This window comes from Amblyomma maculatum, chromosome 3 (assembly GCF_055883805.1).
Source record: "Amblyomma maculatum isolate TAMU_Amacu chromosome 3, ASM5588380v1, whole genome shotgun sequence".
In the NCBI taxonomy this organism is placed as follows: Eukaryota; Metazoa; Arthropoda; class Arachnida; order Ixodida; family Ixodidae; genus Amblyomma; species Amblyomma maculatum.
Genome location: NC_139346.1, coordinates 35,063,066 through 35,088,757, shown reverse-complemented (window position 1 = coordinate 35,088,757; position 25,692 = coordinate 35,063,066). Strand labels below are relative to the sequence as shown.

General features: G+C 44.3%; 1 protein-coding gene across 2 annotated transcripts; it reads right to left on the bottom strand.

Annotated features, from left to right (window-relative positions):
* Positions 1–845: 845 nt before the first annotated feature.
* Positions 846–25,581, bottom strand: LOC146194502 (3 beta-hydroxysteroid dehydrogenase type 7-like). Of its 2 annotated transcripts, XM_084597440.1 has the most exons (8): positions 25,494–25,581; positions 25,302–25,397; positions 24,080–24,195; positions 18,298–18,440; positions 17,334–17,498; positions 13,077–13,292; positions 9,472–9,617; positions 846–4,342 (listed from the first exon to the last, which is right to left on the bottom strand). In XM_084597440.1, the coding sequence occupies exons 3-8, from the start codon at positions 24,166–24,168 to the stop codon at positions 3,923–3,925; spliced, it is 1,179 nt and encodes a 392-aa protein (XP_084453566.1). In that variant the 5' UTR covers positions 24,169–24,195; positions 25,302–25,397; positions 25,494–25,581; the 3' UTR covers positions 846–3,922. The 2 variants fall into 2 exon arrangements, with proteins under 2 accessions (XP_084453566.1, XP_084453568.1); XM_084597442.1 differs by lacking the exons at positions 25,302–25,397; positions 25,494–25,581 and adding an exon at positions 24,678–25,229.
* Positions 25,582–25,692: the final 111 nt, after the last annotated feature.

Genomic DNA, 25,692 nt, shown 5'->3' with positions numbered 1-25,692 from the left:
AAAAAAAAAAAGGTCCATTTCGACCACCTGGGGATCATTAGCGTGCACTGACGTCGCACATCATAAGGAAGCCTCTCCATCCCGCCACTATCTAAATGTAGCCGCCGGCGATCGGGATCGATAGAAATGCAGCCGTTGACAAATGCGCAGTGCAAACAGACCCTTCGCTACTCCTACAAGGGTTGTAAAAGCAAAACCTGACACAACCAACTCGGCCGAGAAGCAGTCAGTTAACTACATTATGTGAATCACTTTTCATACTAAGGCTGCGCACCCACAAAATACTCATTATAAGTGGACTTTTGATGCATGCAAATCTCCCATTATAGCTGCATATTTTGGCAAGATGAGTGCTAATAAAAAAGTGTGAGCAAGCGGAATTAGATCGCAAAGCTGAAAAAAGTATAGTGCTGCTTTTCAAAAAGGAATTAATGACTACATACCATGTGCATCCAAGCCAAATTTTCTTGAATGACGTGAGTGAAATGTGCCAGTCACATTTCACTGTTGGTTGTCTGATGGCTCACAATATTGCCCGCCATCAACTTCTTGTAGAAATCGGATGAGAGGCATCTGGACCCCATTTGAAGAAAGGCAAGTAGAGAGTTGCAGTAAAACAAAAAAAGCATGCAGAATAGGTCTGGATGTCATGATCGAGGGCCGACTTGTTTAGCAATCATATCACAAACCTATCACGAACCAGTCAATTAGTCTCTGCTTCAATTGGTTGACATGTCCGCCACGCAGAATCTACCAATAGGAGCGAGGCTATTTAACTGACTTGTGACAGATCTGAGACAGTTGCGATTCTTCAGTAACATTGCCCAAAATCAGGCGCAGTGAAATACAACCAACACAATTCCAGCCTTTATTGAAGGTAACATATGTCCCACTTTCCACCAGTGGATGCAATCTGTCAGGAATGAGGTTCCAGTGTTCAAAGAGTTACCAGTATAGACAGAAATGTAAATTCATAAAAATCTGAACTACAAGCACAGTAAAGTATGAAAAAATAGCAAAAGAACAATGGTTATTGTGAGCATAGGTCAAAACCACCTCCATAATCGTAGTCAACCATTATCCTTCAAACATCTCTCTTATATAGCACGCAGATGCTTTATTGGGCTTAATCATTTTGAACTTCAGTATTCCTTGTCAACATATTCTATATGCATCACTGTTATGCTATGTACCAACTGCTAGGTAAGGCACTGGCAGGTAGTTCAGTGTTGGCATATGACACATCAAAATAATAATTAAAAGCATAAACGTTTCATTTATGAGAAAAATGCATCTTCAGCACTGGATAAATAGTGTGTAAAAGGCACAATGTAAAAAACACTGTCGCATATCACATGACTACCAAAAAAACTAAGCATGCATAAAGAGGCCCAGCCCCCTTCGGAGTTGGAATGAAATGGTACTGTGAAGTTGTTTGCCATTCAAAAGTTGGGCAAAGAACATACCTTCACCTCAAAATGCATAGAAATGTGATTACATGTGAAAACCACCACAGTAAACTCCCCAAACAAGAAAACAAACAAACAATATAATAAACAGGACAATGAGTGTGTGCAAATAAATGAACAAATGCTAATCACTGGGCAGACAGGCCAACAGGATTCTGATGTACAAAAGAGCACCCCAGTTGCTACTTCACTTCCCTTCATTCAGTCCCTCAAGGCGACAGAAGTCTGTACCCAAGCCAAATTCCGAGAAAGTATGCAAACACTGTTGTGTGCGTTGACAACTTGTACAGCGACATGTCCCTACTACTCAATCACATGTGCTGCGGATATTGAGTAGCAAGAGTTTCAAGTTCTCACCGGTGCATGAAAGCACTCAAACTGCTTCTACTACTAAAAGAAATAAAGTTATCCTCACGCAATGCTAACCACAAGCCGCATGTCTGCAACTAAGGATGACCCCTCTCACGGCACAGGTCCACAGCATATGACACATGGTTGCCTTCATCAAAACTTTTAGCAGTATAATCAACTCAACTCGTCTTGTTAACCATTCACTTCTTCCATTTCACCAGAAAAGCTCATAAGAAAAGCCCATATTTGTGACCAAAAACAAACAGTGCTGCATTTGAATGCACGGTGTGGAGTACACATTGAATAACTTCGCCTTAGATCTGCTTGAAGAATTCTGGATACAGAAAAATCTCGCTAATTTCACCTTCAAAGGACTATGCAAAGGACACAATGCTCAGTCCTTGGAGCCTGTGAGGTGATATGAATAAATATGAATAAAAGTGTTTAATTTAATGGAAAGTTCGAATTACTGAATAGCACTAAAAAGTGCCAGAAACCATTTGCACTGCAGTAATGTACACTGTATGGTGCCTGTCTGCATTTGAAATGAAACCCAAGTGAGAAGGATAGTTTTTTTTCCAGTTCCGTTAAGTGCTTTGCTTTGTGCAAATGTCAGGAATGCTGAAATACTGCTCGAAAATTGCAAAGGCCTCCGCAACCCTTTTCATCACGGATCAACACAGCAGCACACCTCTTTACAAAAGCCATGTCAGTCTGCGCACCCCGTCCCCAATCCCCAATCAATAAACGGAAGCAGCCTGAAGTCACAAGGCTGCCTTCAACAACAACAACATTGTCTGCAGATGCAATCCAGCGAAATATGCATAGGAGCTAGAACAGCATGATGACATTTCAAAATAAAAATAGAACAGAGACGCGCAAAGCAGCATCCGAAACAGCGTCACTGGCTGGTCAATCTGCCTGATCACAGCTGTAAGATGGCATAAAGTTGAGGAAAGTGAAACTGAAACAATACAACTGAGCTATATTTCGGAAATGGGGGACTTGATCAGTGTCGTGCCTGCTACAGTGTGCAGATGTCGCTGTTACATGCACTTCAGGCTCTGGAATGTCTATTTCTGCGATCATTGGCTGTACAATATGTACCTCGACGCAACCCTCCTCTGAATTATTAACTAATGCCAGCCTGCCCATACTCAAATAATAAAAGAGCAAATGATGCCATAAACTTAAAAGGACGTCAGCAGGGACTGAGCTACTAGTTCAAGTTTGTGAATAAACAAGGTTTTACTGTAATATGAAAAAGACAGCGTCACCCTGCAGTAAAACCAAAAAGAACACCTCAAAACTGCCCTTTGAGAACTCATTTAGTATTCAACAAGCCTGTATGAATCTGTAGGCAAAATGAAGCGAAAGTGCATGTCAAATAACCAAGATGATGTTTCAGAACCCTAAGTGGTTTGCTCACTGTCCACACATCAGCAAGAAATTTCATTTCAATCCGATATGCGTTCTGGATGGAAGAAATTCCATCAAATCCTTGATTATGAATGCTGGAAGTAGTCAAACCCATGAGTGCGTGCTCCCACAGAACTGAGGGCAGCATCTGGGAAGATGAAGTAATGCAGAAATAATGGGCTTCCTCATCCTTAAGGGCCCCTGAAATGGTACTTCCTCCAATATTCTAGTGAAAGACATCCATAAACGTGGTTTCCGTGAGTATTTAATCCGAATTTAAAAATTTGCGTGGCGCCAATAATTTACAAATATTTTTACTGCTCGCAATCGATTAGGGCAACAAGTTTCCCCCGCCGTCACTGGGGCTTGCTGGATGCCACTCATTGGGCGGTCCCACGTGATGTGGGCAGAACGGAGCTTGGTGGGGCGCCGTTGCGGCTCGTTTTCTTCCGCACTGCTATGCATTGAGCTGAGAGGGGAAAGGAGGAGCGTCATTTGCGATCGCCAATATTTTCGGTGTTCGTAACGCTACCTTAGCAATTTTTGCTTTGAAGAGGAGACTGACAGGATACCTATTACTAATGTGCGTTTCCTAGTTCTGCGTAAATAGCATTTCGTGGGCCCTTTAATGCAAACTCTATGCGATACAACGAAATGAAGCAGGGAGGGCCCCTTCCTTCTCCCTAGCCAGGAAACTGGATGGACTTGTAGTAGGAGACTGAGCGCTGAACAGCTTCATCAGGCGTCACGTTGGGGTAGTAGTTGAGGCGGAGCGTGGCCTTGGTTCGGTTGAAGAAGAGCGAGGTGCAGATGTAGGTGACGGCTGAAGGCGGGGGCACGTAGGCACGTGGCCGGTACAGGGGCCGCACCAGGCGCAGCACCAGTGCCAGCAGCATGAGCACCAGGATGGCCAGCAGGTAGGGCACCGTGTAGTCCGACAGCCGGCAGCCCTGGCATTCGACGAAGGGCCGCAAGAACTCGTAGATGTCCTCCAGGGGCGTGTCGTCCGTCACGTAGAACACCTCGCCCGCCACTGACTCGTCCACGGCCAGTTTCTCCATGGCACGCAGGTGTGCCAGGGCTGCATTACCCACGTACGTCACCTGCCAACGCAGCAGCAGAATTAGCATAATAAGGTGTGACGTTGCATGATAAGCTGATCCTACAGGTAGCATTGCACTGTGCCTGGAATGGATAGCGTTTAGCAGTGTTCGGCACAATGCCAGGGATAAGTGCAAATCCCAACATTAGGAATTAATACCGCTGCCACACGGGCACAAAAAATGACATTAGGCACCTAATGCCCTAAACTGCTTAATGCCATTACTTTCATAGCCAGTGCTACACGCAAAGATCTAATTCTATTTAACTTCTTGATGATGATGATCTAAAGTTATCATAAATATTTTGCAAAGAATATAACACTTTTTTATTCGTTGTAATTGTCTGCAGTGTTAGAAAGATATAAGAATAAAGGTATTTTTTTAGCAAATGGTTATTAATTTTAGCAAACCGAGAACTAGTACTAGCGGCACTATCCAGTAAGGGCCGTATGTATGGCCAAATACAGACTGTAAACAAAATGGCGCCTGTGCTGTCGCGGTCAACGTTACTAGACAGGGTCAGTTTCAAAACTCCGCTGTCTCCCCATGCATCAACGGCGTCTCTATTTCTGCACCTGGCGCCAGGTGGCGGAACCTTCACATCCGGCTCCATGGCTCCAGCCGAGTGCTGCTCACCGCCGTGCGTGACCGTACGTTGGTGTCGTGCTGCTGACGCGCGCTTACCTTTTAGAGTTACAGAGGTAACAAAGCATCTTATTTCGCAGGCTGTAAATCTTAATCGTGCTGCTTACCATAAATACCACATTTGTTATAATTCCGCATGCCACTGCAGCATGGCAGAAAAAAAAAAGGTGCACCTCTTCCATGCGCATAGCGCGCTTTGCCCGACGCAGCTATTTACATTTTCATTATTTGTGCCTTGTTGGGGAAATATGTGGTTGGAATGCAATAACTGTTACTTACTGTTATGCTAGAAAAGTACATAATGTTTTTTTTTCTTATTCAAATTATATTGAACTCATCTTGCTCACATTTAGGCTAAAATGCCTCTTAAGCAATTTTGCTTTCTTCCTTGCTGCCTTCACTTGCACGCTCTGGTTCTTTTGCTGCTTTAGAAACTTTGCATAAAAATGCATGCGTGCAACGAGATAAAACACTAGGCAGTCCTTTAAAGGATGTTTGGACTGTTACCAGGGCTGTTTGATTATAATCATACTCGCATGGCACACCTGAAATAATCTGGTTTAAGCAGCTACACGTTGGTAGTGCAATCAGCTTCATGCTGCGCAACAAATTGTATGCCTTAGGACTAGCGATGCGTAGCAAAAGGCAATTCATGACCCACACTCGTGTGTATCTTATCTCCTGCGGTCGTTTTGCTTCAACTTGCCTTAAAAAAATTTTCATAGGCCACTTGCTGCAGTGGAGGTAACAAGTTCAATGCTTTATTCATCACCTCATAACGCTCATTCTTCTGCTGCTCCTTTAAAGTGTTTATATTCTTCACAAAGGAAGCTCTGGCAGCTTCTAGCTCTCAGGGCCTTTTTGTGAAGATTCTTGATCTTCTTCTTCCTGAACGCAAGGCGCTCTTTCTTCTGGCACATTTCCTTAACTTTCCTGTTTGTGTGCGGCATCGAACACGCACTTGCCGTGGCCGCATTATCTTCACCCACAGGAACACACTTCAGTGTGGGCGTGGCACCGGCCGTACCGTGAAGCCGGATTCGACGGCAGCGCCACTAAAATGCGAACCGGCGGTGGTCGTACCATGAAGCCGGATTCGACGGCAGCGCCACTAAAATGCGAACCGGCGGTGGTCGTACCGTGAAGCCGGATTCGACGGCAGCGCCACTAAAATGCGAACCGGCGGTGGTTCCACGCAACACAGCAGAGTTTTGAAACTGACCCTATCTAGCAACGTTGGCCGCGGTTGCAGGTTGCAATGCATCAACAAAGTTGAAAGAAGTTACTTGTATAGATGCCGATTTAAACTAATGTATTAAGAATGTGTCAGTTTTTAGTTAATATATAAATTTTTATATGCAAAATGTACGCTAACTGGCATAAGCACTGGACACGAGAGTATTCATTCCATCATCGAACGCAGGCCGAATGAGTTGTGGCGAACTCATTACATTGCGAATGGCATTAGGAGGAATGCCATTAGTTTTTGCTTGTGTGGCACTATGCAAATGGAAAAGGGCTTGCAATGTAAGGCATGAAAGAAGCAGCATCATGCACTGCTGCCTATCCATTACACCGACTAAATTGTGTGTTTGTCCTGTTAGCATAGCTTTACCAGGTAAGAGGGCAGCCTCAGACGGCACCTACCATTGCTTTGGAAAATATAACACTGGTCAGTTCTGTGACATCTCAGACCTCAAACAAGCCGTGAAGAAAAAGCTACAAGATATTGCTAAAAGCGTGCGTAAGTTCTGACGTTCTTTGAGGACCGAAAGTATCAAATACAGAGTAAATGCGGTCTTTCTTCTTTTCCAGATTAAAGAAAGACGCATGCGCAGGTGCAATTAAGATCAAGCTTGCCACGCATTATGTTAACCGTGCTCTTGTTGTGCAACTTGCCGTGAAGCCAGCGATGTGTAGGGCTAACAGGCAATCTTTGTTAAGCAAAAAGGTTATGTGAACGTGAGTCGTTGCCAGAAAGCGTCCATACAATGTAACTTGCAATGCTAATGGTTAGAGCGCCCGTCTCGGCTGCGGGAGGTGGTTAGTTCGAAACCCACCGCCGGACACCCACCGGTAAAAATGGGTACAAGCGTCCCCCGGCCTGGCGCTCGGCTTTTCCAGGGGTGTGCGTTTGGGAGAAGCTCCGTAAACCCCGCTGCGCGCCCCTCCTCCGCAGTGGGCCCAAACCCAGTTTCGAACCTCGCAGCCTGCATAGGTGGTTCTGTTTGTCTTTCAAAGGTACTTCCTTTGACCCCTCACCTGAAGTGCTCCCTTAGAGCCTCAGCTGCAGCAGTCCTAAAAAAAAAAGGGCCACATAATGGGCTGTTGCCGCGCAAGGCGGACTTATTGTTGTCCGATGGCGGAACGAATCACTGCCACATCGGCGCAACTATTTGGGCCGTGACCCCTTTTCCCAAGCATTTCACCCCAGAAGAGCCGAGCACCAGGCCGGGGGATAGCTTGTACCCATTTTATAACCGGTGGGTACCCGGCGGCACCAGGGATCGAACCCGGTACCTCCCGAATGCGAGGCGGATGCTCTACCACAAGGCCACCGCTTCGGTCCTGCATTGTGCACGTTACACACGTGCACAATGCAGGACATTGCGATCGTATGCCTATAGTAGTGGCTAGCCGTCATAACCAGAGAGTGTACAAGATAACCAAAGTGTTCAACATTATAAAAATACATCAGCCTTTGCATAAAACCTCAGCATTAGTGGCTCTTCCTCATGCACAAGTTTCTTTTTTTCACACTGATAACATGTCCCTTGTATTAGACGTCCCTTCCTCTTGCACTTCGTCACTTACTTCTCATTCTTAGGAATTTTTTCCAAGCTGGAGAACATTTATACTTATGCGTACATACAGTTGTAGGCAATATAAAACGAAACAAATTGCAAGCATCCATTTACTGATTATGACATAATTTTGTGTGACAAACACAGCTCTGTCTAAAATCCAGAAGTAATTCTTAAATTAAGTGAAGAAATAACTAGAAAATGTGCACCGTGCATGAAGAATTTCTTCCTACAAATACTGCTAACAACACCTTCAAATAAATTTAGCTAAGAATCAAGCATTTGTACAGAGTCAACACTTCCCATCTCTGACTTGACCCACTGTTTTCTTTGTGAATTTAACCCATTTTGAACAGCTTATGAGTTACTAGGCCTAAAACAAAAATGACCCGAGTGTTCAGCATAAAAAGTGTAGAAGAGTTTAAAATCTGCCAGCAAAGTCATATCAAAGCACAAAGGTGGTGCTAAAATGACACTTATAGCAGTATGGGTCATTCAGTTACAAGGGGACCACTAGCATTGTTTTTACAGCTGCTGGTAATTAAAGCAGAGGAGCTATGGCAAGCTCCCTTGAGTGAAATTCCACTGAATATTGTAACGAGCAGAAGGGGGAAATCTCTGAACAGATCAGTTTCACACACTCAGCTTCATATTTTTTTTTTTTTTTCGGTTCCGAGAGGCACGCGGCATTGCTTCGTCCTCTTTTTCCTCGGTTCTGAAAGGCACGTGGCAATATTGAACAATAAGTAAGCAAGTATGCTGTTTTGGGATCTGACGATGTGCTTTTTCCAACTGTTCACAGGGACACTCAATGACCAGAAAATGTGCATCTCAAGGCAAGGAACCAGTGCACTGGAACTCTTTGCTGTATAAGTCAGTACAAGTGCCCAAAGGTAAAATGGAGTATGTGATTAATGTAAAATTTCATCATGGTGCACTCTAGCAGCTGATCCACATGCTGAGTACAGCAAGAATACATGTGGAATACCCAGCTGACCAGTGTTACACTTCTACGTTTCCTTTGCCAGTGGCCAGGGCAAGCAGCGCCATGTTTTCACAACTCTCACACTGTGTTTTACTGTCCTGTATGAATCACTACGCAGGTCTATGAGAACCAGTAGGCGACAATACAGTAAAGTGTCGTTGGTATGTTAAGGAAACAAAATGCAGGTGAGATGCTCACCAGCTGAGGAAACACAATCTAAAGCCACCAAGTTTTTAAAAAACGTGACTGGTCTAAATGGTTTAAGGAACAATTCCCAGTTGATACCAGTTACAATTTTTGCCTGGGTTAGGAGTATGTACAGAGGTATTTATTGCACTTGCATTTTCTACAAAGGTGAAGTTTAAAAATACTGACAGTTGAGTGAGTTGGTTAACTGATGATGAAGAATAGCGCGCAAAGAGACATACATGAGCAATGAGGACAAGCACAACAAATGTCTACAAAGGTCAAGCTGCCCATACTGGCACAACATACAAACCTTTGCCTGCCTTTTCACTCTCTTCTCCCCGCCGCACTTACGCATTGCGGCCGTGTGGTACCATGCTTCTTCATATTCCACACACCCCCACATTTACCTTGTTCATATGCTAACACACTCATATTATGAATAAGTTCTGACGAAAACATAAATCCACCGACAGTGGTCAGGGAGAACATGGAGTTGTGGCTAGTACCTGGAAGCGCTCGTCCACGCTACGGATCTTGGTCAGAGTGTTCTTGGAAGACTTGGCTACACGCAGGAACTGCACCACAAAGTGCTGGTCCTGTTCGCCGTACATGGCCGTCGGTCGCAGCACCAGCGTACTAAATTTGGTGTGGCCTGCACACACAGAGCGCACAGAGTTAAGAAGAGGCACGGCTCACGTCCCTCGCAAGGCTCAAATCCACTCAAATTATTCACGCAATTACAGAAACAAATAACCCGTTTCCAATCTGTATGCTTAAAATTCTGTCTCGAAATACTAGAACCACCACTAAGCAGAATTTTTATGTGCTTGTATTTTGCAATCTACACAGAAAAAAAAAACAAGAGCCCGTAGAACTTACTGGGGTACTTGCCTGAAAGTCACTGCCAGTACTCAAAAAGCAAGCTTTTATTTTAAAGCAGCAGTCACAATGTATTCTTCGAAAAATGTTTCCAATTTAGCACTTAAATGCGAGCATTCCTCAACATTTCTGCAATCAGAAACAAATTGACCTTTCTCAAGTGGTCATCTAACAAAACATACTTTACATTCCATTTATGCATGATACTAGACTGCTCCCACTCGCCCAAGAATAGTTCAGTACAGTGATATTTTGGCTTGCTATGCAAGTTATTGACGTGCTCGACATGTCATAGGCTGTATCTGATGTGTAATTCCCGTTTTTTAATCTGCTGCAGCTTAACTTTGAGACTACGAAATTTTGTATGGCCCCATGGCTGTGGGTCCAATAACTGCTTTGCATTTTGCTAGACACGTTACAAATAATAATAAGAAAAATGAAATGAAGATGAAATTACTATTTTTCTTCTTCCGTGCAAGCAAATTCGAGACACTCGACCAAAAGTATGACAGGGCTTGCTGTAATGAATACTAGTTAGCGTCAACAATCAATTTTTCAGCCTCCCGTCAGCTCATATTTCACCTTGCACTACGAAGAATGAAAACACTAGTTTGTTCAGCCGTACCCATATGGGTATACATGTGCAATATCAGAGCAATACACTCCACCTTGTTGCAGCAATACACACAGGCCTCAATGAAGTACACAACCACAACCTAAAAAAGAGCCCAATCGATATGCTAATCTGTTACATTGTTACAGTGGTTGTATCAAATTCAACTGGAACTCTGGTCAAAATCTGTTTCAGGCCTTTCGGGTTTAACTTATCCAGAGAATACTGCATTCTTATCTGTAGGTGTACTGAGAATGATTCCTGTAACTAAGGCCCCATATTAAATCTTCAGTTTTCTCAAAATCAAACTGTTAAAAAAATCAAAAAAGAGGTAACCTTATCTGCTTTTACCAGCACTCATGCGAGTATCTGCTGCACTTCCTGTCTGATGACTTCCACACTCTTACATCTCCCCTCCCCATGGGTGAAAAGCTGACAACAGGAACTGAAAGCAGTAACTCAGAGACACAATCATTTCAAGGCCCTGAAGTGCAGTGCTATTGTTGATTTTTATCCTGAAGGCTTTCAAGAATTTTTCTCCCTGAACCGAGTCAGCAGTGAAACTGCACAAGGAGCTTGCATGTTACAGTAACGTTTGTCTCACAAACTCGTAATCGTGTGCACCAAGATACCAAAGACCATCAATGCCGGGCTGCTGTCAAAGGACAGTGGTGTCACTAAATGTCCTCTACAGAAGGCCCGTACACTTTGCAATGCTTGCCTCAGTGTCTTTTGTGTTTGTATTCCGAGTCTGCAGACGCTTTGCTATCTCCCTGATCTCCAACTGGTGGAAACACCAGGACCGGACATCACCACCACTTCCGATTCCGGCATTTCCACCAATCAAATGACTCGAGGTCAGGGAGATAACACTTCTGGAAACAACACAAATTTGGAATACGAACCCTGGTGCTCTTCTTCCCAAACAAAGGCCACTGCCACTTTTCAGCAGTGATCTGGCATTGGCAATTTCAGTCCCTCAGACTCTGCACAGGTAATTAATTACAAGTTTATATTACATGCACCCAAACCAGGCAAGAACCATTGTCACACTTATTAAGAGACTAATTTCACAGAAATGTGCAAGCTCCATACATAATTGTTAGCGGATGAGGTGAAACATTTTTGAAAGTTTCACAGTTAAACAGAATACCATAACTATGACTTAGGTTAAGATAGGTAACACTGCCACTGGCCAGCACTGAAAGAGTCCCTGGTGCAGTCTTTGCTATCAGAATTTTCTTTATGACTATGCTTCATTATTGTGCTAAAACACCACAGCACCTCCTCACATCGATTGCACTCCACGAACCTCTCTTTGCCTATTCTGATCTCCTACTACACCTTCTAGTTCAATCAATGTGATCAACTTAGTTCATTTTTTAGTTCACTTCATTTAAGTTAGTTCACTTAGGTGTGCCACACAATCTAGGAGGGGGGAGTGCATTCAAACAAACTCAATGTCGTACTTGGCCCGTGTTCCGATATCCTTTCCTTTGTTCGCAACATTTTCACTTCTTCCATTTCTCATTTGACATATCCTCCTCGCCCTCATACATACTGTGTAATTCTTGCCTTGTTGTCTTTTGTGTCTTGGGTTCCTGTGAATTTCTCACCTGTTCTGATCTACCGCTTCTTTTTCAGGGTGCCTTCATCATTACCATGCCCTCCTCAAATGACATTTCCTGCTCACCTCTTACGTGTAATGATCAATACAATGCCACGAAGCCCATGGATTGGGCATTTAACAGCTGCATAGCATAAGCAGAGAGATTCCTAGTGCTCCTGGAGCACATCATCTGCCCACTGATTTCTTTCCCATGCATACTTCTATGGATTCATCGATGATTTGCTCATTCTTACAAACCAAGGGAACTTGAAGGAAAGCGCGCGCGCGCGCACACACACACACACACACAAAATGGCTGGGGCTTAGCTCTGGTTAAGCCTGGTAGATTGCAAAAGCAATATATCTTAGCTACGCCTTAGCACGGCTTGCGGTTCTTCACTGGTGAATGAACATGTGGATACAGAGTCAGCTTCGCTGTTCAGAGCATCCATCATGCTCCAGTCTGGATTATCATCAGATGAGCAGGATTCACGAGAAGATCAACGTGCCCGCCTAGCTGCATCTTGAGCACGCCGCCGAGCGAGACGCTCTTCACGCTCTTCATCTGTCTCCGTAGCTCGCCGTTGCTTCCTAGCAGCAGCGAGGCGACGAGTCTTCTCTTGCGGAGGCATGGCGATTGACTTGGCAGACGGTGGACGCGAGCACAGCGCCTCCAACAGAAGGAACGCAATGTGCCAAGTCTTCACGCGCTGCTACCGGCCGCTGCTACGCGACGACTTCACTTGCTAGCCCATCTCTCGCTCTTGGTACGACGTCAGAGGTCTAGCACGCAGCGCCTCTAGCAGGAGGAGCACGGCGCGCCGTGGCTACCGGCCGCCGCTATGCGACGACTCGACTTGGTAGCCCGTCTCTCATCCTGATATGACGTCAGGGGTCATTCTAAAGATCAAACGTGGTTACCGGCTACTGCTACGCGAAAGGCCGTTCATGAGCGTAGTATTGCTTTCGCAATAAAACACAGTAAGAGATGACAGAGTCCATCTACTGACCATCAGCCAGCACCCGCTGATTGGCCTGCAGCACAAGCTGCTCGGCACGATGCTTTGTCTCAGCGTAGGGCCCCATGAGGAAGTGCTTGGGAGTGAACGTAGTGTTCTCAGCGCCAAAGAAGATGTGGTTGCTGCTCACAACAACATCCACTGTGCTCGTGAACACCAGGTACGGAACATTCTGCCGGATGCACGCGTCGATCACTGTCCTTGTGCCTGTGAGGAAGAAGTGCAAAAGGAAAGATTTTCATTAGCTATCTGCTCTTAAGAATCCAAACATCTTCCATGAATCCACTACCCTACTGCAAACCTACATGGCAAATTACATAGCACATCACGCTAGAAAAACTACGCAAATTGATCTTCAAAGTCACATTCTTTCTCTGTCCACTTTGCTGTAAACCGATATTGAAAGAAGCAGCTTCCCAATATAAGCAAAAGGAAAAACTGGAATATATGGTGTGTTATACTGGGTATTCAAAGCATTACTTACGGCATTCTGTGTCACAATCGAAGGCAGTATGCAAAGGTGCTACAACACAGGAGTACAAGTCCTGTTTACGCCGTGCATGCCAAGACTACTGCCAGATTTTCCCATCAAACAAATTATTAAAGAAAAAAAAAAGTATGTTTGCATTTAGAGTACTAGTATCTTAGGGATGACAGAACTACAGGAGGCATGCCTACGTCTGCTAAATTTATTGTGGCCTTCTGTTTTGATTTGATGGGCATACATGAATAGAGCATACATAAATGCTGGAAAAGTCCTAACGGCGAGACTAAAAATGAAATTGACTTCATACTGCGGTCAACCCTTGCCGTTATGCAGGATGTAGAGGTACTCGGGAAAGTGCGATGCAGTGACCACAGGATGGTGAGGTCCCAAATTAGCCTAAATCTGAAGAAGGAACGCAACAGGTTAGTAAGAAAGAAACCCATCAACGAATTAGTGGTGAGGAGGAGGGCAGAAGAGTTCAGGATCTCGCTACAGAATAGATATTCAGCTCTAACCGAGGATGGCGACATTACCCTAGAAGCAATGAACAATAATCTCAGAGATATCATTACTGAGTGCGCTTAGAAGTAGGCGGTAGGATAGTTAGAGAGGATACCGATAAGCTGTCTAAGGAGACGAAAGATTTGATTAAGAAACGCTAGAGTATGAAAGCTTCCAATCCATCCAAAAAAACAGCGCGAACAAACAAGGACGACAGGAAGAAACAACAGGAACAAGCGCTTCTTCCTGTCGTCCCCGTTTGTTCGCGCTGTGTTTTTTTGGATGATGTATCACCAACTTGCCCGCTTAACTATCCTGTTGACTTCCAATCCAACAGACCAGATAGAATTGGCCGAGATATCAAAGCTAATCAATAAGCGCAAGGTGGCCGATATAAGGAAGTATAACATGGAGAAAATTGAGCATGCTGTAAAGAACGGGGGAAGCCTTAAAGCGGTAAAGAAGAAATTGGGCATAGGCAAAAACCAGATGTATGCGCTAAGGGACAAGGCAGGCAATGTCATCACTAATATGGACAAGATAGTCAAAGTAGCCAGGACCGTAATGAGATCGGCGGCAGGGAAAACAGTCAGACGTTCCACCAGTGACAAAGGACGAGGTCAAGAAAGCATTAAAAACTACGAAAAGGGAGAAATTAACTGAAGAGAATCAGATAACTACAGATTTGTTGAAGGACGGGGGGGGATATCGTGCTGGAAAAACTGGCCACCCTGTATACGCAATGCCTGGTGTCATCGACGGTACCGGATCCGTGGAAGAATGCAAACATTATCCTCATTTATAAGAAAGGGGATGCTAAAGACCTTAAAAATTACAGACCAATCAGCTTACTGTCTGTTACGTATAAGGTATTTACTAAGGTAATCGCTAATAGAATCAGGACAACCTTAGACTGCAATCAAGCAAAGGATCAAGCAGGTTTTCGAAAACAGTACTCTATTGTCGATCATATTCATACCATCAACCAGATGATTGAAAAATGCTCGGAATATAACCAGCCCTTATACATAGCATTCATTGATTACGAAAAAGCATTTGACTCAGTTCAAACCTCGGCGGTGATGCAGGCATTGCGAAATCAGGGGGTAGACGAGCCGTACGTGAAAGTGCTGGAAGATATATATTAGTGGCTGCACAGCAACCATAGTTCTGCATAAAGAAATTAACAAAATTCCCATAAAAAAAGGTGTTAGGCAAGGAGGCACAATCTCCCCAGTACTATCCACAGCTTGCTTACAGGAAATATTCAGGGACTTGGAATGGGAGCAGTTAGGGATAAGGGTAGATGGAGATTACCACAGTAATCTGAGATTTGCTGATGACATTGCCTTGCTAAGTAACTCGGGGGATGAACTGCAAATAATGATTGATGACCTAGACAGGAAAAGTAGAAAGGTAGGCTTGAAAATCAATATACAGAAGACTAAGGTAATGTTAAACAGCCTCGGGAAGGAACAGCAGTTTACGTTAGGTAGTGAAGCACTGGAAGCAGTAGGCGAATATGTCTACTTAGGACAGGTAGTAACCGCAGATCCAGACCATGAAAAGGAAATAACAAGAAGAATAAGATTGGGATGGAGCGCATTTGGCAGGCACTCACAGATTATGACTAGCAGCTTACCGGTATCACTCAAGAGGAAAGTATACAACAGTTGCATCTTACCTGTACTCACCTATGGGGCTGAAACGTGGAGGCTAACCAATAGGGTTCTACTTAAGTTGAGGACAACGCAGAGGGCTATGGAACGAAAAATGGTAAGGGTAACATTAAGAGATAGGAAGCGTGCAGAGTGGGTCAGAGAAATAACTCAAGTTACTGACATTCGAGTGGAAATCAAGAAGAAGAAATGGGCATGGGCAGGACATGTAGTGCGAAGAGAGGATAACTGAGGGCCGCTTAGGGTAACAAACTAAATTCCAAGAGAAGGAAAGCGCAGCAGGGGGCGACAGAAAGTTAGGTGGGCGGATGAGGTTAAGAAGTTCGCAGGGGTCAAGTGGATGCAGCTAGCACAGAACCGGGTTAATTGGAGAAATATGGCAGAGGGCTTCGCCCTGCAGTGGATATAGTCAGGCTGATGATGATGATGAAATGCTAGAGAGCTCATGCGCTCACAAAACAGCGCTGCGTCCAGTGGCCCATAGTCCGCAACAAGCTGCACAGTCACAGGCGTAACTTCTACACTACATTGCTGTGCTTGGGCATGTCCCTGAATTTGACTCTGCAATGTTGTCACTGCCCTACAGGAAGCAGTTGACTCTATCCCCATGGATACAAATATACTGCGGAAGGTCATTAATAGTGAACATCAATGATCTGAATTTCAAATAATTCAAGCGTTTAATCTCGCCCTGTGAAGTTGGAATTAACAAGCTTTTACTGTACTTCATGTTTGCTTTTTCAGCATGTGAGCAAGCATTCATTCACCACTGCAAGTGAATGTATACCCCAGCTTAGTACACATTTATCTCTCATTCCTGCCCAGTTTGCATGAGCAAAATTCTGCCGCATGTACAAAGTCAGTAACAAGCCCCGTGTCTACGAGCCTTAGCAGCAGCTTGCAGGTAGGTTCAGTACTCGAACTGAGGAGTATCAAAGGCCTTGGGCACACCACATGGCAGCTGAATTCAAAGCCACACACAAACACCTGAAGCGATTTTAAATCGACTCAGCTTTATTTATTTCAAAATTCTAAAACTAAGCGCATAATTGCCAGAACATGACTGTATATTGCCTTGGCTTTCTGAATATCGGTTTTGTAAGCTAGTCAAGGGTTCTATGACTTCATCAGCGCTCCGATCTGTGTAATCCTTTCGTCGGCCTCGTCCACTGGATGAGCACGGCGCGTCGTGCTTAGTACACATTTATCCTGCATTCCTGCCCAGTTTGCATGAGCGAAATTCTGCCGCATCTACAAAATCAGTAAATGTACAAGCCCCATGTCTATGAGACTTAGCAGCAGCTTGCAGGTAGGTTCAGTACTCGAATTGAGGAGTCTCCTTAAAAGGCCTTCGGCACAATAACCCCTTCCTCCACATGACAGCTAAATTCAAAGCCACACACACACACACACAAAAAAAAAGCATTGAATGTAAAATTCTTGCAGTCTAGCTGACAGCTATTCTTACAGGATATTTAATGCGAGGGCACTACAGCCAACTGGAAACAGCTGCTTCTTTTCAGGCATGTTTCCAGTAAGCAATGTACATTTACATAACTGCCCCTCACTGCTGCATCATACCTTCCACATTGACAGCCTCCATGGCTTCAGCATCGGGGAAGATGGTGAGGTCGACCAGGGCCGCAGTGTGAATGACACAGTCGACACCCGCGAATGCCTCCTGCACTGCCTTGGCATTGCAGATGTCCCCCACAGTCACCTTCATGGGCTTCTCAGTGCTGTGCTCTGCAGTGCAAGGAAATGTGTGCGCAGCCACAATGAGACTCTTCAATGCTATGAATCTATGGCAAAATACTATCAGAATTTATAATGGACACTGAATCTTTCGGATAATGAATAAATTTTACCAGATGGCCACAATGTTTCATAAAGTTTGACATCAATAACAGAGACTGTACCTTTGTCCAAGTCAGCTCAATGGGAGTCTCTAAGTCATATGAACTCACTGCTAACAGTGCCATAACATCCTCCAGAGCAAGAACTGAATTGGATGCTACTGTAAACTGAAAATGTCCAATTATTTTTGGGCAGGTGGAACTTATTTCAATTTTCAACATATCACTTTTGCCTATGTGCGATTACAATTTCCATCAAAATGTTCAACCTCTCAGCCCCCATAGCTGCTGTGCTTTAAATTACGATCATGCACGCTGATCACTGTTTCTAGCATCAGACTACCAAAAAAAAAAAAAGCTGGTGCACTGGTCGAAAAGTTCTCACGAAAAATGTTCTATGGAGTTTTTTACAAAACTGCTGCGGAATTGACCACTTTAGTTAGACAGCAAGCTTTCCACTGTACCAAAACGTAGGATGCTTAAAACCCAGAGCTTGGTCTTATTAAAAACTGGCCTTAGCAAAATTTTACAGCCTTTTACTCTGCACATGGCTTATACTGTGCAATCACTAGAAACATCCTCTTGAGTTTTACAGCAAGGTTTGCAATTCACCCCTAGAAAGGAAGAGCAGCCAATGCCTAAGCACGCTGTGTTTGAAGAGGCACGTGCAAGGAGAGAGATTCACCCACTGAGATTGTTCTCATAGGCCTTGATGTCGAACAGGCGGATCTCCTTCACATTCTTGTCATGTTCCTGGAGGAGCTTGACTACGTGCTGTCCCAGGAAGCCACTCGAACCGGTGACAAGAACCACCTCCACTTTTCGTTTGTCCCTGGAAGAAGGAAGGAACCACACAAGTCAGGGGTTAGGATAAATGCACTGCTGCGTCCCATCACCACTGCACGCTATGGTCAAAGCAACTGGTTTGCATCGGTTTCTGGGGTTTAACGTCCCAAAGCGATTTAGGCTATGACAGACACCGCAGTGGAGGACTCCGGAAAGTTCGACCATCTGGGGTTCTTTAGCTTGCACTGACATCGCAGAGTACACGGGTGCCTTGCGTTTTGCCACCATTGAAAAGTGGCCACCGTGGCTGGGATTCAGGTCACAGCAACTGAGAAACCAAAGGATCGCTACCATTGTCATGAACAGCAAATGCGAGAATAATGCACAACAAAAACTCTCGCCTAGTGGTCCCAGTTACCCAACACACCCGCATCCCTCAAATACGCTTCTCTTCCTTGGCAACAGCTGGAAATGCTGGCTACTCTTGTCAGAGTGCCTTGGTTCTTTTTGTGCGCATCTTCCTGTGTCTCAGTTGAAAGCTCTACAATTTCTGTTGGGTCAGTGGTCTTGACACACCGTTAAGAAACCCGAGCACTGCTGTAAAGATTTCCAGTCTTCTAGTCTTATTGACACCTGTATATAGTATTTATATGCTAGAGTGTGTAAATAGCTTTGCCAGGCAAATAAATATATCACTCATGGCAGTACTGCCTGCCAAGCGTGACGCACCTGGCCATGGAAATGGACCACAACTGGCTTTGCTATCTAACATGGCACAACTGCCAAAAACTTTTTTGTAGAGTCTATATCAAAAGCATAACTGGCACATTCAAACTTTATGGGGCAGAATTGCAAACAAATGACAAAAATACACCGATCAGAATTATCAACCGTGACAGCATACTTTACAAGGTCTCATTATATGAATACTTTGGACTGTATTATATTTCATAAGTGAGTAACAATGCAGTTACTTCACTGCATACATTGCAGCAGTTAGTGCTGTAACTGTCACACCATTAAGTGCTATTTGTTCTGTTGAAATAATAACTAGTGCCTTACTGTTCATACACGTTCTAATGCCTGCATACTGTTTGTAGTAAGGGGTGTTGGGGGCAGAGAAGCTGATCTAGACACCTCCTTTAGAATCTGTACAAGAATTCACCTAATTTTATTCCAGACCGTGAAGGACTTCGCAGTTGTTCAGACATTTTATTTTCAAGCTTGTTGCACCGCATGTACCTTTTCAAGACTGCAAGTGTCATGCTGCTGTCATACTGCATAACGATACAACTAGGCGAGGTGGTATTGTGTCATGCTCTTGGCAAACACAGCAAGAGGGTAACAAGCAATTTCCCAGCACAAAGCCAGTGCTTTTCTCACCACTACTCCATCACTTCTTACAACATAGGTAGTGCTCTCATGAGCTTCTGTAGAAAGCTAGCTAACAGTATGGTGCAAACGCTAAACGAGATGCCAGAAAGAAGTTGGCACCTAAAAATAACAACTGATGACAGAAGCCTGCTTAAGACAAGGGAACAAGACTACCCATGTGTGCAGCAATTTAATCCATTTTTAAAGGATCCCAATAATAATTATGAGAAATATAATAACTCTGCATAGTCACAAAATACATATCGCCTAGCATAACACATGTCCCTTGTACAACACTGGTTGCAAAAGGGGAAAAGGGGAAGGCGAATTCCTCTGAGAGTCAAAGAAAACTAAAGGCAGAAGACAAAAGGGCAGGCGACGACAGCTGGAGCACTAATCAAGTCCAGAAGAATGCCAGGACATAAAGATAATAAAGCAAGGGCGGCTAAAAGTCTCTTGTCCCTACATTCTATTCACGGCCCCACTGCACGTGGACAGAAATAATGAGGTTGGCCACTGCCCTCGCATGACGTTCTGCAGCCATAACAGTTGCTTCCTTACCATGACTGCAATGCCTTTTTTGCTTGTTTTTTTTTCTCTGTCACGGGGCCAGTCAAGAAAAAATAAAAACTCAACAAGGAAATGCAGTGACCTTCAAAAGTTTCCTTGAAAATTTTCTCTTTATTTTTCAGCTTCTCACAGGCGCAGACATTCTTATCTCAAGGAAGCTGTTCGTATGCAGCAAGCTAGTACCCCAGAAACTGCACCTGAGAAGCCTGCACCTTTGTATGTTAACGTGGCAAGGGAACTGCGTAAGCATACAAAAAAAGAAATTCAGCTTTGAGCAGCCAGACATGCAGAGAAAGCTCCAATTGTTTTACCTGAGCCTGATATACAATCTGGGCAGCTCAACAGGAAATGCCAGTGACGTTAGAGTCACTCAGAACAAGTGTCATACCACAGGAGATGACATCAGCCTGTGTTTTCCATGCAGTAATATATAGTTTTTTTTTCTGTCAACGCTAAGGCAGATTTATGGTTTATCGGACTGGGAGGAAGTGATTCTATTTGTCTCTGCCGTTGGCTTAGAGTGGCTTGAAGTGACATGAGCTATGAGGAATTACAAAGTGGAAGGTTCCAGAAATTTCAGCCGCCTACGGTTCTTCAACGTGCACAGACATCACGCAGTATACAGGCACCTTGATTTTTGTGCTATCGAAGCACAGATAGGAATGAGCCTCCTCCCTCTGGTCGGCAGTCAAGTGCTCTAACTACTGAGCCACTTCGACAGGGTTCTTTGCCTTTCCTAATTAACAAAACGAACTTTCTTCTTGTTTTTTTTCATAGATAATTTATTTGCCGGACTGGCCTAAATCTACCCCTGCATCAACATGCACAGCTGTGATGTCACGCATCAAAAAAAATTTTGAAAGTTATGATCCCGAGAATAATTTAAAAGGAAATAGAATTCTTGCCAAGGAAAAGGTGAGAAGGTTTTTTTTTTCTTTAAAAAATAAATGTGTGTCAAAGTTCAGCCACAAAGCATGGCATTCTTTTCAACCTTTCCTTTTCAGCTTTTGTGGCCCAGGCCAGCTTTCTCCAAAAGAACTATTCTCAAAGGAAGACCAGTAAGTCTGTAGTGACGCAAACTAGGTCAGGCAAAATACAAAAATGCTCAAATTATTTGCCACGCTGGCACTAAGAAAAGTGCCCATGCTAGCAATGAATGCGAACAGCGAATCTTACATGATTCAGTACCAACTTTATAATTTACACAGTGCACCTAATGACTAACCATAAAGTCATTAGGGCAGATTGTACAGCCATGCTGACAATGTCTTCTAGCACATTTTAAAATATTTTTTCAAATTCTTAGCAAATATAGGCAGAGTGTACAATCATAGGCAAAAAGGACGTAAATTCACAGAAAATAATTTATTTGCACATTGCCCTGCAAACCATTCTGTTAGTACTTGCTACAGTCTGTAGAACACGTACATCCCATCCTGCTCCTATGCTTTTCATCGACCTGCATCTATTATATTTCTGTATGTCTTCTTCAGCCAAAATCTGAACATACCTGCCCCTCCGAGACAAATCAAGAGTTAGATCTGCAACCTGAGAACCAATGACAGGTGTTGCCCATTGCTGTGCAAACACTTCTCTTGATTAACTGGTCTGCACCTCTTATCACAGGTGCAGCTGAACTCACAGGGCAGACGGCAAAGGATGGGCTTGCATTGCTCAACACAGATAGCGGCATGGACATAGAGTGGCCCTTCAAAGCAGCCTTCAATGACCTGCTGCTAGATATATTTTTTTCCTAAAAAAAGAAAGCAAGATAAACACCTACATAAGGGAGGGAGAAGCTGGGACAAGATATGTTTATCAGTGAGCCTGTTCCTCCTTTTAGCAGTGACACTGAATAAACACAGGGAGAAGTAGCTGCACCCTGCTGCTGAGTGCTGGCCCTTTAAAAACTTGAAACATCACTTTTAAACTAGGGCTCGACAGCAGAAAATGAAGCTCCAAGCTACAGGTCAATGCCACGCCTGACCCTTGGTGAAAGAAGAAGACGTTTAGCTCTGCCAGTGTTCCTACTGCTAAATGTACAGCCGGTTTCGAGTATAGACTTTTGAGCCGGTTCAAGACAGACCACCACACCCTACAGCTTGGAAGCAAATAATGATGCATACCATTTTTGTTTTTAATGCCTAGAATGTATGCTCAAACACAAATAATAAAGAAAATGGATTATGTGGCTCAAACTAGCAGTCAGGTGCATATTTAGGACCAGACCATTGAAGAATTAGCAAAACAACATCCTGATACTGATATCCCAAGACCATCTCAAGCCGTCAGCACTCCCATCAATACAATCTCGTCCACTTCAGTTAAGAAAGGAGCACCAATCAGGTTTACGAGTTTTGTTCCTTGAAAGAAAAACGAAGTTAATTCTACCAAGTCAAACTTTATGGTGCAAATGCCAGCTGTAGGTGCAAACATATTCCAAATCAACAAAGTCAAATATCCAGCAAGCTAAAATCCTCTGAGTTTTCCACAGTATCAAGGTTGTTCAATATGCTTTACCGCCTGACAATCTCTTTTTATCAAGCAATGGAACCAAAAATTTTTACATTGACATGAAAGCTAATAATGTCCACTTCCTTGGCAGCAAATTACTTTTCTATGTAGTGCCCATCATCTGAGATACACCTCCACAGCTAGTTTGTCCGTCTCTCCAGCCATCCCAAAAAATAACAAAAGTCACTGACATGCTGCATCTTGAGTCCAGATCTCACAAGTCATCAAACTTCTGGCAGCTTCCGAACGTGTAGGTAGACTAGAAGAGTGCGTGCATTGTGCTTGAAAAATGGTTACTACCGCTGTTGACACCATCATGCACATTCATTTCTCAGTCAAAAAGCCGATACTGCATTAGCAACTGAGGTGAAGTGGGCATTGCAGCTGGTTGAGACCACTTCATAAACTGACCCTGAGAAAGAGGGAATTCTTAACTTTCGTTTCATTGTGACAGCTTCTGATACAGTTTTTTTTTTTTTTTTAAAGAAGTTATAGCCGAGGAGACAGAACTTGTTGATCACTGCTTGTGCTCAATATTCCAAGCATTCACTAAGCCTAGGAGCTCTTGCATCAGCATGGCACCCACTCTGTGCTGATGCAATATAGACCCTGGCTGCAATAAGGGGACAATTCCACAACACCATCCACCCAAGTGCAGCTATATGGCTACAAAGGAATACTATGCAAGTTGCTTACAAAAACTTCACAAGTGAAAAAAAAAAAAAAAGTGCAGGAATCGAACTAAAATCTATCTGCTAAGTTTAGTGTATCAGTACTGCTCAACAGTTTGGAATAGGTACAATGCTATGTATATTTCGATGTGTTTTGCACAGCACAGAGGTGTTCATGAAAAAAAACAAAACAAAAATGGTACTTATTCTCTCTCCTTGGTCCACCACTCTGGGCTGTAACTCCGTCAACTGCATCAGGCACAGGATCTACAAGCTAGGCTAGCCAGCACAACTAAGAGACGACAGGACAAGGTCAGACTGTTTAGTGTGCCTGCATTTATTAACAAGCTGAAGTTTGGAATGTCTTACTCCAATGTGTTTAGGGAGCTCCCACAAAGTATTAAGTGCTCAAAGAAGCTGAAACCCGTGGATAAATTTCTTGAAAGTTCTGTTACAAGAGCTTCTATTCATGGCATTGTCGCACACTCTTTACTTCCTGAACAGCCCTAAACTGTGCAGCCAAAAAAGCTACAAAAGAAGTGCATAAGCCACTCACCCTGATGGTGCTGCCCAAGGGGAGTCCACATCTTCAAGCTCTGGACTCTCGTTGCCATTAGTACTGCTACGCTCAGCATCAAATGACATTGTTGCTCCCTTTGCTTTTTAGCTGGCCTGCAGGACATCACGACACAGCTCATCAAGTTTCTAGTTGCATGTTTAAAAGGATGACCACTGCACAAGCACAGCTAGCTTTATTTGTTTCTGCAATTATAGCTTTTGCAAAGATAATCCTCTTAATTCATAACGCTACATACCTTCCATACAGGAAACCAAGTTAAGAAATAAAATCTGCCCGTGCATGAGAACATTTCTATGGTGAAAGCTGATCAAGTCTGCTCGCCGGCATTTGGGCTCTCATGCATGGTGCGTACTACCTTCCGCCGTTCTATAAGCAAAGTGGGCATGTCAGCCGGCAGCGCTCGCCTGGGAAGCGGCTCGACACGCAACCTCCCGTGTCCACTCGTGCGCGATTGTGAGTAACCATGTGAAATAACAGATCTGACGCAATGAACAGAAACTTTAAGTGGACACCGCGGTATCCTGAGAACGCCGTGAAATTCTAAAACGCATCGCGACCGTGACGGGCTATATACCTGATAAAGTAGTTGTGGTTCGCGGCCAGTCCGTGTGATGATACGTGTAGCACCAGCGTTTACGGACGCCTAGCTACCGCAAAGGGAAGGAGCGGCGCAACGATGACCACGCAGCAGTCGCCTTGCACAACTCGAGACGATTGGCCGTGGCGCAACGCGGACAGAATCAAACGCGAAGACCGTCCGTCCGGGCCTTCCGCTTTCCTCTCCGCTTGCCCGAAGACCGGCGATTACATCGCCCACGTGAAGGTCGATTGTAATGGAAGCCACGCGAGACGTTGCAGCTATCACGGGGTCCACATTATCCTTCCCCCGTTGCCGTAGGCGCATGTAACAAGCTTCAAGGCGCATGACAAAATCGTGCAGAAAGGGGAGATCTTGCGAACTTTCTCCATAGGATGCTGTGCGCCGGTAAGAACAGGATTTAAAGGGCGCCCACAGCGACGTCCGAAAAAGTTCAAGGTTGATCGAGATACGACAGTGGATAAAACACCCTATCTCCCGTGTGCCAGCTATTAGTACGTCAAACTCTGCCGGCTCTGCTTATCTCTTCGTCTTTACCCCGCCGACACTGCAGTCCTTAAAGATTATATCTGTGCCAAACCAGGACCACTTCCAGCTCACCTTCGTTGACGTATGTGTTCCTCACGGCAGCGGATACACGCTTGTTTCGCAGTGACGCCGGCGACGCACGGATGCTCGAACCGTAGCCAGCTACACCTGCAGGGTTAGCGCATTCAACGCCGCTGCAATAGTCTCGGTACGCAGAAATCAACAAACTCGATTGAACTCTGCAAGAGCTGCTCCTAAACATACAAAAACAACCGGATAAACGAGCCTCCCATCCGCCGTCTCTCCGACAAACACGAACCAAACTTGCAGGCGCCCGCCGCGCTGCTGATGAAATGAGAGAGAGAGTAACGTTTACGAGAGAAAGGAGGTTACCTTTTGTACTATGCTTTTGTACAAGGAAAAACGAAACTACGGGTAATTGATCTTCAACGAATGCAGAATG